At 40.2% G+C, this 13,502-nt stretch overlaps 1 protein-coding gene across 2 annotated transcripts in view; it reads left to right on the forward strand.

Moving 5' to 3' along the window:
• KCNC1 (potassium voltage-gated channel subfamily C member 1) overlaps positions 1 to 13,502 on the forward strand; it is a 44,797-nt gene that overhangs the window by 28,612 nt on the left and 2,683 nt on the right. The window contains exons 2-3 of one of the 2 annotated variants that reach the window (XM_053449618.1): positions 4,966 to 5,899; positions 11,995 to 12,183. In XM_053449618.1, the coding sequence (XP_053305593.1) occupies positions 4,966 to 5,899; positions 11,995 to 12,183 (1,123 nt within the window). The remainder of the gene's footprint in view (positions 1 to 4,965; positions 5,900 to 11,994; positions 12,184 to 13,502) is intronic. The other variant, XM_053449619.1, reaches the window with a different exon arrangement.

Consider the following 13,502-nt stretch of genomic DNA (forward strand, 5'->3'; position numbering starts at 1 on the left):
AATTGATCAATGCATTCAATTTTTTTAATGCCCGCATCACTTTCACTAAACTCCAAATTTGCGATATTTACAGATAGAAAATTGGAATCAGATCTTAGAACCTTAAAAAAAAAACAACATATCTATGTACAAAAAAAAAGCATAAAACAGCATAAAAAAACAGATTCTACATAATAACTAAGTATCCGTGTTAATTGATACATTTCCTGAAGTTATGTTTCTTTAATACGCTTTCTGGTTGGCCAGAGACTTTCAGAGCACCGGTTGGGTTGGGTGACCATCGGGACAGTGGACCCCCCTGCTTGGGTTGTCGCAATTAAATCAGGACAGTGGGCAACAATGTATCGCGTTGACAATATTTTTATTCCCCCCCCCCGTAATTTTACGCTACCTCCTTCACAGAAGTTCTTATAAGTCAACGGATACAATGTCATCCCCGCTCTTACTACCAACGCATCTTCTGATACTTCCCGGAATCCTAATAGCTTTTCTTTATTTTATTCCATTCATTAGTAAAGAGCCGATAACGGCCCCCCTGATTATTCATCAGTACAGCGGCCGGTAATCTCCGGGGCAGCCCGTTCTGGAGAATCCCATTAGAGAGGACTACGTCTCACCCTGTCCCAGTGATATCTTTATGTCAGGTGGATAACACATAAACGTGTATTTACCTCCTCAACAGCAAAACACTTTCAATTTTAAAGGAGAAAAGTTAAATAATAACGTCGATTACTCAAAGTTTTTTTTGCACAAGGCACCAATAACCCTTTTAGCAGCAAGGCTTTGCCTGTTTGGAACTGGAAGGGTTAAACCTGGTAACTGTCATGGGTCACAAGCTAGCCTTGTACTATAAGCTTTACTTCACAGTTGCCATAACTACCAAGCCCAAGCTTTTGTTGCCATGGTTACCACTTCTTTTTTTTTTAAACAGATTTGTTTTACCTTCTAAACATGTTTTTTTATCTATTTTTCCATCATAGCCTGCATTTACTTTATTTGCAGTCGATCCGTTACCATAAATGCCAATAAATATAACATGATCATCATCTAATGTCTCCGATCGTAAGATGACTTATAGACAGGATTCCAAAAGCAGATTCTTAGCGCTGACCCTAAAACTCAACGTTTCGTAGGGAGATCCTCCCCGTGCTCAGCCGTCACTTTTTGTTACTCGACGTAAAGCTTCCGGGCGCCATTTTCCAAAATGGCTAATCCATTATTTAGGGTTTCGGTTTAGGAGTAAATCTGGACAAGTAGATAAACACACAATTTAGGCACTTATATTCCTGCCAATAAAACCAAACCATGATCATTTTAGGTGATAGACAATGATGTCCAGTGTTGAGTTGGAAGCCACCCAATTCCTCGTCCTACGCAGGACTCACCAACCTCAACATCTAACAAAGCTCATCGCTATTGCCAATTATACACAACCTCTACCCTTCTTGTATTAGACACTCGGTGGGAAACTGGAGGCACTGACGCAAAGTCCCGGCAGTCATCGAGACTTCACGTTTCCAGATTTCTTCTCCGTTATTATAAACTACGTTTACTAAGGGCTGGGACTCTCTATAGTACACTAACTCTCTATAGTACACTAACCCAAGGAGGCGGTTGGTTTTTTAACCTTAAGTACATAGTATTTACAACTGAAGACAGCTCAGCCAATATGGGTCAATAACAACTAATAACAAACGTGCTTCTGGCATCACGAGCGGCGTATTTAAAAAGCATTAGCGATTTAGATTAAACGTAGTCTAACATTTACAAGAGCGGAAAACAAAGGACTTCTGGTCGATTGTTCTCATACCCCCCCCCTCCCCGATACTGGTCCCGTGTAGGCAACAATTTCGTCCTGTTCAATTTGTTTTATGAATTCTATAGAACATGAGGGGGTCCTAACGTTCCAAAATATTACGGTTAGTACTGATTGGCACAAATATCTCCACGTTCCGCCAAGGCCACCAGTCGGGTCTGTGGGACGATGCCACCAAACTCTTATCAGATTATTCTTTTGGGTGCCGGAGAAGATTATCGCATGCCCATCCTCTATGACTCCTCTTTTTTTGGTATACTTATTAACACAATGTATCTACACACATTACTTCATTCATGTATGTTCATGTGTTGCTCCAGAAGATGCGTCCCCGTAGAGGAGGCTTTCCCGTCCCACCTGGATTTTGGTCCTGCTCGTTCGATCATATTTGACGAGGAGAGGATCGTGATAGATTAAAAATGCATGGAAGACGAGCACGGCCCCCGGGACAGTCTGATGCATGCCATTCGGCAGCAAGTGGATGCCGGGAGACCTGCTCTTCTGCCGGAGCCGCCATGATATGACGTCCCATACGGTGCCTCCTTGAAATGTTGATTAGCAGAGAGAGGGCTTAAGTGCCGGTCCTGTAGCCGAGATTGACCGATTATCCACATGAACTATTTATGTATTTAATGCAATTTATTAACGAGATGATTAATGGCAGCGCTAAATATCGCTTGATTTAATGGCTACAGACAAGGCCCAACTTTATGGGAAAACGGTTTTAAAAAAAAAATCCTTATTACATAAGAATTGTCATTTTTTAATTGTTCTTTATTTTATTTTGCTTTATCGGTAGTTTATTTCATTTTATTTGACTAAAGAAGCAGTCGCTGCGGAACGTTCTGTTTTTTTAGAATTAGAAATGTTAAAGGCGCCAAAGATGACTTCCTTTCTTCAGGCCCAAAAAAGGCATTTCCACCCGTTATTAAAAATAATAATAATTGTATCTATTCCTTTATCGGCATGGAAACGGGTGCTTATTCCATAAAGGGGAATACTGTAGCAGAATCCTGGACAGCTAGGTTCTAGATCGTGAAATATTAACTGTTTCAAGGAGTTAGTGTTGACGAGCGATCAGAGGCAATGAAACGCGATCGGGGATCGGGATCTCGTGACGATCGGCCCTCCGGTGAATCTCTGAATTGTGTTCTTGAGACGATGCCCAGAATCCTCCGAATGAATGAAACGCGGTCATCAAAACCCAACATTTCCGTTAAGGTTTCAGTAAATCTGATGATTGCGGGGATGAATCGTAAGACGTCTGAGAAATCAAGCAGTCGTCGTCTTCAGGGCTTCATGGTTTCTTTTCCGGGGGGGGGGGGGGGTTACACATTATTTGGGCAACGTGACTCAGATCCTGAGAAGCCGAGCCACACGACCGGCAATGTTGATTTCTGTGACTGCCGTCTCCCGGGGACAAATCGTATTATCACACACACGGCAGGCATCAAGGGCTGGAGCCCTTCCGTTGCACAGAACAATCTGCGTGCGCGGCTTCCTCTCAGCAGGCGGCTGCCTCTCGGATCCGTGCGTTTACTCACTAGATACATCTGCGGCCTTTAACAGCGCCCATGATTGCTCACTGCTGATTTGCATTCAACAAGCAGCAACCGAGTAGTAGATAAGTGGAACAGCCTCCCAACAGAGGTGGTAGAGTCTAAAACAGCGAGGGAATTTAAACATGCATGGGACAGGGATAGGGCTCTTGAATCTAAGCCTGATCATATGTTTAAAAAAAAAATGCTTCCTTTCTGAAATTAAATATTGTGAAATAGAGTTAGATATTATTTTTTATTTATTATTTTTTTATATTCTACATTTCTTGATTATATTACATAATGACTTCTTAACTGGGAAATCTATTATGGTCTGGCTTTGGTAGAGCTTTTCCATAGGAGTAAAAAGGCTGGATGGTATTCAGGTGAACAGATTTTTTTTTTGTTTGTTTTTATTGTTGAGTGTGCACTCACACTCGTGTTTTGACACTTCCTTATATTACATACTTAATATACGAGCAAATATTTATTACCCGTCTGATTCCAAAACCCCATCCAGGAAAGGCAAATGAGGCCCCCGGCAAACCCTGGAATCCACACTCATAATATGCAGAACCTAACCAAGAAAATCAGGGCTGCTGACAGGCGGCTCATGCGTGCAAATAACATTATTCTCCAAGTTGATGAGGCTGCGGTGGAATAATCAGAGGTTGTTAAATCCAGCAGGGGATTGAAACTGATCTGAAATATCAACATCCCCCAGCGAGGAATTCTATTACCTTTAACACGGAGCAAACATTCCAAAAAAAGATTAATTAGTGGAAGATACACCCAACGTGGAGACCCTCGTACCCAGCAAACACCCCGAGCTCCAAGAGGGGCATCAGGGGAGGCGAAAAATGAGACACAGGGGAAAAGAGAGGGGCATCAGTGGAGGGAAGAGGGGCTGAGAGGAGGAAAGAGGGGCATCAGAGGAGGACAGAGAGGCATCAGGGGGGAAAGAGGGGACACAGGGAAAAAGAGAGGGGCATCAGAGGAGGGAAGAGGGGCACAGGGGAGGAAAGAGGGTACACAGGGGACAAGAGAGGGGCATCAGAGGAGGAAAGACGGGCATCAGAGTTGGAAAGACGGGCATCAGAAGAGGAAAGAAGGGCACAGGGGAGGAAAGATGGGCATCAGAGGAGGAAAGAGGGGACACGAGGGAAAAGAGAGAGGCATTACAGGAGGAAAGAGAGGCATCAGAGGAGGAAATATGGCATTTGGGGGAGGAAAGAGGGGAGGACTTGGCGAGGGATGGAAGTTGGGAACTGTGACTAGCCTATAGCAAATCAGTTACTTTTTCCATTAATTTTATTTTTTATCTTTCCTCTCTGCAAGCTTATATCTCAGTTTTTGGTTGTGCTTCTGCAGATGTTTTAGACAGTTCAATAAGTCGCAGATAGAAGTTTGCACAATGTTTTACCCAGGTATTCAACTGTGATTTTTATTGCATTATTGTTATTATTTTATTACAGCAATTTAGTCAGATAAAGGGTGGGCGGAAGAGAAAATTAAAATATTAAATGTAACAAAAATCGGAAATCTGAATCGGTCTAAAATATTCCACAATTACAATTTAATGTGTGTATTATATTCTTCGTGTCTTTACAGTATGTGGCTTTTGCCTCCCTCTTCTTCATCCTGGTCTCCATCACCACCTTCTGCCTGGAGACGCACGAACGCTTCAACCCCATCGTGAACAAAACAGAGACGGAGATCATCGGGAACGAGACCCATCTGCGTTTCTACGGAGAATCGGAGACCGAGGCCTTCCTCACCTACATCGAAGGGGTCTGCGTGGTCTGGTTCACCTTTGAGTTCTTGATGCGGATTACGTTCTGTCCCAACAAGGCGGAATTTGTCAGAAACACCTTGAACATCATCGACTTTGTGGCTATTCTGCCTTTCTACCTGGAGGTTGGACTCAGCGGTCTGTCTTCCAAAGCTGCTAAAGACGTCTTGGGCTTCTTGAGAGTCGTCCGCTTCGTCCGGATCCTTCGAATTTTCAAGCTGACCAGGCATTTTGTAGGCCTGAGGGTTCTAGGCCACACTCTCCGGGCTAGCACAAACGAATTCTTGCTCCTCATAATATTCTTGGCTCTGGGGGTCTTAATCTTCGCCACGATGATCTATTACGCCGAGAGGATAGGTGCTAACCCAAACGATCCTAGTGCCAGTAAACACACACATTTTAAAAATATCCCCATTGGTTTCTGGTGGGCCGTCGTCACCATGACCACTCTGGGCTACGGGGACATGTACCCTCAGACCTGGTCGGGAATGCTGGTGGGAGCTCTTTGCGCTCTGGCCGGCGTGCTCACCATCGCCATGCCGGTACCCGTCATAGTGAACAATTTTGGAATGTATTACTCGTTAGCCATGGCTAAGCAGAAGCTACCAAAGAAAAAAAAGAAGCATATCCCAAGACCACCCCACCTGGGATCCCCCAATTATTGTAAATCCGTCGTAAACTCTCCGCACCACAGTACTCAAAGCGACACGTGCCCGCTCGCGCAAGAAGAGATGTTAGAAATGAGCAGAGCAGGTAGGAAACCGCTTAGGGGAATGTCCATATGACTAGAACCTCCGGCCCTCGTAGAGTACGGATATCGAGTGAAAACCACTTTCGTAGCTAACGGGTAGCGCGTTTCTCCCTGACGGTCCCGTGATCCACGCGACACGCGTGGGCGAAGCCGCCATTAGATTTCTGGGACACAGAAGTCAGAAAAAGTCAGAAAAAGGCTGTCCGACATAAAGGGGTCCCAATCCCGGGCGTCGGAAGCCTCGCTTTTTACGTAGTAGGAAAGAATAACCGTTCAGTTAATCGAAGATCAAAAGAAGAAAGAAAGCTTCTGAGGGAAGTTTAGAATTTTCTTCTATTTCCTATTTTTTGGGGTTTTTTGGTTATCATGGACTACGATGCCGGACGGATATTAAGCAGGGTTCAGCTCCCGAACTATCGGGATATCGGTACATGGCGGGTTTCGTCACGTTCGGATATTTAGACGGAAGCCGTACGGAAAGTAACTTGAATCGCGGGGGGGGGGAAGGGGGGGTAGCGATCGGTGTTTTAAAAATACGTCTGTAGTAAGAAATTGTCTTTAAAAAAACGGCTAACCGCGAGTAGTTTTTTTTTTTTTCTTAGCTAAATTAACGAAGCAGCACAAAAAGTATCACTAGGAGCTAAAACTAGGAAATATTGTAGGGGTTTTACTGTCCAGCATGCAAGGAAATCCATAATATGGTGAATTATTATATAGAGACTAGATTTTCTAATATATATAAATTTTGATGGACTTTGGAGAAAAAAGAATAGTCAGGAAAGTTAATTTGCGGGTTTAATGGAACTGAAAAAAAAAGAAAAAAATATACAATGACGCCTAAAGAAACAAGGGGGGGGGAATTGCACGATCTGTATGTGACAATCTCGCAAAATATATATATATATATTTTAGGGGAGAAAATAACTATTTGATCATTCTGACTCATGCCAGCAATATGCCCCGTCCTCAGCCAGTGTTACTTAAGAGGGGGTGAATTTGTATCTTTACGAGAGAGAAAATCAAGAAAAATATAAAAATCGAGAATATATGATCATATCCCATGGCTAGCGGTCAGTTATGGGACTGTCTCAGTTTTATGAGAAATGGTTTTCATTTGTATTTTTGGGGTTTTTTTTTTTTGACCCATAATCTACCTCTGACCTTGGAATATTTGCAGTATTCAGTGGAAATTGAAATTTTTAAAATTTCAAAAAGGAAAAAAAAAAAAAAATACAAAAACCAATACAATATCTGATTTTTTTCCCCCCAGGATTTTAGCCGTATCATGACAGTAGGCATGACAGATACGCAGTTACGTGTGTATGTTTATATGATGTCGTTATTACATGTGTTATATGTTATATTATCTCACCAGCAAATTCATCTGTTTTCTCCCCCCCCCCAGAAATTTGTGAATGTAATGAATTGTACGGAATGCACCTTTTTGTGGCGTTATATCATTATACAGTGGTTTTTGACGACATTTTCGAATCATTTTAGCCAAATCAACGCATGCCGTCTGCTCAATGGGAAAAACAAAGGCTTTTTTTTAATCCATTTTTTTCAGCGGGTGGCAAAATTTGATTTTTCTGATATATTACGGGGGGAGGGGGGCAGGATACGACTGGATGGTTTCAAAATCGAGAATTTCATAGAAAAAATTTACAATTTTAATAATTATTTCTTTAGCAAATCTTTGTTTTTCTCATTAAGTAGATTTCAAGCCATCAACCCATCAGCTCATTATATGCAATATTTTTATACAAAAAGAGCTTTATTTTATAAAACTTATTTTACTTTTTTTTTATTATTATTTTTACTTTTCTAGACTTATCAAGGATTTTTTAAAACCGGCAACATTTTTTTTTTTTTTTTTTGCTCACAACAGATTTATCCATAATAATAATAACATCCTTATAATGGACTCACCTGTGTTTAAGCACAGATGTTAAGTCACCGGGACACTATAGGGTTCTAGGTCTTACGAAGACACAAGGAAGCCGATAAAAAAAACCAGTCCATGTCCTGAAACATTCTAAATAGAATTGTTACACATATATCATGGTTAGAGAAGATGAGTGTCCTACCATTTCACCAACAAATCAGATTATAGCTTCTATAATCACTATTATATTTTTTAAATTTCCTAATTATTTTATTGATAAATCAGGAATATGTGATCGATATCATTGGGCAGAATCGTTTTTTGCCTATAGAAGGGCTAGTGTTGTTTACAAATTGTTCGGCGCGTACCTGATCGACGGTCGGTGGTTATGGCCAACCTTCTATGTTGGACAAATACCGTCAGTGTCTATGTAGGCCAGGCATGAGTCCTTCACTGTTGGAGTTGGAGTAAGCACTAATCACCCACCAAGAACACCCGTCCATGAGTACTGACCCCGAGGTGTCCCCCGATCTTCCCATAAGGCAGCAAGAGGTGGGTCGGTGCCGCTAAAGGAACGCCATGGGGGCCCAAAAATCAGCCATCATACCGGAGCTCCCAGACACGTTAACTAAACAATTCTATTCTATTGTCCTTAGAATCAACTCTCCTTAGAACAGCCTTTGGGATAACCTTTTCTCAAGCAGTGTCTGGTATCTCAGTGGCCTTAAAGCACTTTTACTGCGAAAAGTTCACCTTTCCTTAATTTAGGGTCATCAGCATCAATGAAGTGAACCAAAAAATATTAGCACCGCGAAGATTGATCCAATGGAAGATCCATTTCAAGCTGAACAGTAAATAGATTCCTTATAATGTGGAATTGTAGAATCAGGGTAGAAAAAAAAAACGTAAGTCATTTAATAAAAAAATATTTCTGAACATTTTCAGCGTTTAAGGAGCGAAAAAATCTATTTTTTTTAATTTTCTTTTTTTTAAAAAAACGCTAAAACCCTTTGTATTAAGTTGGCTACTTTCTATCATCTAAACCTTCGATTGGGGTTTTCAGCCTTTATATTTTAGGCCTCCTTGTAAGCGCTAGACTCGGCTTTCGTTAAATCGATTTTAGGGTTCATGGCCTTCAAAAAGTGCCGGTTTTGTTGTCTAAAGACGCTACATTTGTCTCCATATCTGTTATCTCCTACCGAGGCAAAAACAAAAAATGTATAAAATATTCTACTGAATATAATGTTGGTTGTGAGATCCATGAATTAAGCTTCCCAATATTATCAACAGAATCAGAAAAGGCTATTTTATATATATATCAAAAATGGCATTTTGTACATTTTACTTAAAAAGAAACCCAATAGTGCTTATATCAGACTTTCTTATCAAAAAGTTTACAGCTAATTCATGTCAAGATTTTCTCATCGATTATACATAAGATATTAAATAAAAATATATTTTTTATGTTAAATTAAAATCATCGGAACCCAAACCCCAAGAATCTATTTGGCCAATCTTAGAAGGCTAACACACGGGTAGACAAATTTTGTTTGGATCTAGGAGCCGGCCAAAAAAGTCAGCTAGCTCTTTTTTCTTCCCCAATGATGCTTTTATTTTCCTGACGCCCGGGCTTTTGTCGAGCCTTGCCGTACACTAACATACATTTACACACTCTAACACCATAGCGTAACAGACACACACACTAACATCTTATGCTCACAAACACCTTAGAGGAACACAATGGCTAACATTCTACACTCATGCACACACATACTAACACCACACACACACTATACTGTAACATAAACAACACCATACAAGCTAGCACCACACTCTTATACACATGGACACACACACACTGGCTATACATATATAAAATGACACACTCAAATAATACGAACATATATAATAATAATAATACACACTAAAATCTGGCACTACAATACATTAGACGTACTGACTCTGGTACTATACATTTACACACACATCCCGACACATACACGCATACACACTGATACCACAGTATACACACACAACACTCATGGACTATACATATACACAATTGGATTATTACGTGGGAATTATTACCAAATGGCAACGGAGAATATTAATGATTCCCCTTAGATACATTGTGACAAGAAGCAGATCACCGGAGTGGAACTACAACTTCCATGTTCTTCAGGCAACCAAATGTTGAGGATCATAAGAGCTGACATTCATTAACATCGAGATCCAGGGCCCCAGAGAGCTATTAATATTTTTATGGACTCAACCCTGATCCCCAGGCTATCATTAAGCGATTGGAGCTGCAAAAAAATGGATGCCGTAGTCCTCGCCTAGACTGACTGGTCCATTCCACATCTTGGTTTCCATTAGTAAAATCAAAATCTGGATAGAGGACAACACGGAATCCGCCAAATTTCTACCACTTAGGTTTCTGTCTCAAACAATAATGATAATAAATGGCCACCCCAGTCACTGGCCTATGCTGCTTCCATAGAACTTAAATAAGGGGGGGGGGGGTCATAGAAACTCCTAATAAAATGAAGCAGAAGGGGATCTGTGTATATCGCATGTGAAATTAGAGAAAGGATTTGTCCCGCGCACTCATAACTTTTAATATTTAACCAGAAAAAATATAGTTTTTTTGATTGTAGAATTTAATTTGCCATTTACAAGATAAATTCTCTGTCACTCTAAACTAATCAATAGTTAAACAGCTGCGTTTTCCCTTAATACAGTCTGCTGTTCTTTGTTTGCCAAAAATAAATCCCACGTCTCATAAAAAAAAGTATATAAAAAGTTAATAACAGGCAGGTTTTTCTAAGGCAGATAAAATATGTATCAACGTTAAAATACAATAATCTTCCGCTGAAGAAAACGGAGCCGAGAACCGGAGCCTCTGATTTATCGAAGGAATTTTTTAGGATTTAATAGATATATATATCTGTGATAATATCTTTTGGAATTATATTCTTCTCCAGGAGGAAGGGATTTAATTGCACACTCAAGCGTTCCTGTTAACAGCTTAAGCCGTCCTTATACACAGGAAATGCTTCTCAGGGCAGGTGCAACCAAAAAATGCTTCCCCCTGATGCCTGAGAAAAATTCTTAGCACTGTTCAACACTGTTTAAGCCACTTATTAACAAAACAAGAGCTGAAACATGATTTTTTTTGCATTTGTTTGAGCGTCCCTTCTCAGCATGTAGTTTGTATTACTGAGAGGGCAGTAGTACAGCAGAGGTGGTAGAGGGTAATACAGTGAGGGTATTAAACATGCATGGGATAGACCTACGGCTCCTGAATCTAAGACGAGACCAACGACTGATTAAGGTTTGAGTCTTTACAGCAGGAGAAACGGCAGACTAGACGTGGGCCGAATGGGGCCGACTAGCCGGCAGTTTCTATGTTTCTAGTTTGGAGCAAAGCCAATCTTTTTAGCGGGCAAAATGTAACAATTAAAAAAAAAAACTGTACCCCACAACACGTGGCATTCGCTACACACGCGTTTAATAATTAATTCCACATTCAGCGTTACAATATTTGGGTAGGAGCTACAAGAAATCCAATTGTTTTCCCAGCCGGGGAAATACAAACAGTTATTTAGACGCGGACTCCAACAAAGCTCAGCCTTTTAGAAACCGTAAGACGCGCACAGAATCAAACAAAACGTCACCTCGATGCCAGCACGACCCAATCTCGTTCTAAGAATACATCCGACATATGAATCAGCATTTCATATATTCAGCGGCATAGCTCTGATTTTATTTTTTTTTCATGTTTCCCACAAATGAGTTGCTCATGCCGAGTTCCTTTATGTCGTTTCCATGACAACCCACAAACGCAATTAGTTTTATTTATTTTTTATTTATTTAACCTATAAAAGATTTGGAGTAAATGGGTGCAGTTTGTTTTGTCTGAATAGAATGTTGATCTAAATAATTATTTTTTATTAACAGTTTTACTCATTTCTCAACTGTGTAGTGTTTTTATTGGCAGAGCTTAATTTCTGGGGAACATCATAAGAACATTTTTTGGACCTTGAGGGTTTTTTTTTAATTCTCCAGAAATTAAGTTCTGGTTTTTTTTGGGGGGGGGGGCGGGGGGGTCAGATATGGTAAAATTTCCAGACATCCCAATTAGCTCCAGATTCTAACTAATTTACTCCAGTAATCAGTGTTTCCAATAGCCTTCTGCTTGTATGTTTGAAGATCCCAAACTGAACGGAGAAGTGGCAAAGGCGGCGTTGGCAAACGAAGACTGCCCTCACATAGACCAGACTATAACGCCCGATGAGGGCCTATCCTTTACGCAGTCTAACACTCGGGAGAAAGGCGGCCCCTACTTTCTCCTTTCACCCGAGGAATACCCAAGTCCATCTGATGGAGGAATAAGAAAGGGTATGTAGATGAGGTTTCAACTAGACCGACATACACATCTCGGTGGTTAGCCCTATATATAGCCCTAACAAAACTGCTCCATTAGACCAGGGCAATGGGGGCAGATGAACTAAACCGTGTCAAATCTACGGGTTTCCATTCCGACGGGAAGTTCCTGACTCTACGCGTCTTGAATCTTCTTCCCACCGTGATGGAAGCTCTTCGGCTTATCACGGATTTGAACATTTCCCCCCTCGTTGTCTTTTCTTCTTCTATAATTCTGTGCTCGATAGCGAAGTTCCAGAATAACGGTTATAAAGAATCGTAGAATGTAAGGAAGCTTCTTATGCATGCTAATGTATCAATAATATTGATTATTTAGTCTTCCGTTGATCCAGTGACCCAAAAAATGTCATCCACAAAGAGATCTTGGAATCACTCACAGCCCCCGTCCACCCGTCGGGATCATAAAGGATTTTCTGTACTGGGATAGCGCTTTTTTATATTTATAGTTCTGTAATGTCTGATCTTGTGAACTTTCCAATGCACGTCCTTACGACTACCGACTGTTACAACGATAATCGCTTAGAATGAAATCTTTACATTTCTATAGAATTTAACAATACTAATAATACAATTTTAAAAAATAAAAGTTACATAAAATAATTTTGACCTTTTATAGACTAGAATTTTTATAGGAAAAACAGAATTCAGCATTTTTTTTTGACGTTTCCCTCAAAGCAATTTTTTGAGAATATTTTGTCAAAGAACCCTGTTTCCTCCAAGAATTTAATTAATTTAATTAATTTCTTAATTATTATTAACAATACGTTATTGCTAATTAATAAATACAATGAATAAATAAACATTAATAAATTCATAAATAACAATTAATAAATTAATAAATGTAATTAATAAATCTAAGTATTTATTGATATATATGCTTCCATGCTGCAGTATTAACCCTAGCACCGCTAGCTAGTTATATATGTTTTGAAAATATTTAAATATTATTAATTGCCCTTATTTTTTCGATACAACCTCACGAAGCCCCTTTATTAGCTACTAACATAGAAGTCCCCTTTAATCGCCCCCTTAAAATAGGTTTATTATCCATTTAGCCTTGGCTATGCAAATCCTCCTTACATTTTGGTAGAAGATTTTTTTTGCTCGTTCTATGATGAGCTGCCCCGGGAATTAATGTCTGTGGAAATCACTATGTGTCGGCTCATCCAATGTATGTTAAAATGTATGTTAAAACATTGTTAATGTGGTTCCAATCGAGTCCCATCGTCTGCGGCTGTGTGAATTTTCTGCATGTCTGGAAGCAGGAAAATGAC

This window comes from Spea bombifrons, chromosome 10 (assembly GCF_027358695.1).
Source record: "Spea bombifrons isolate aSpeBom1 chromosome 10, aSpeBom1.2.pri, whole genome shotgun sequence".
Lineage (NCBI taxonomy): Eukaryota > Metazoa > Chordata > Amphibia > Anura > Pelobatidae > Spea > Spea bombifrons.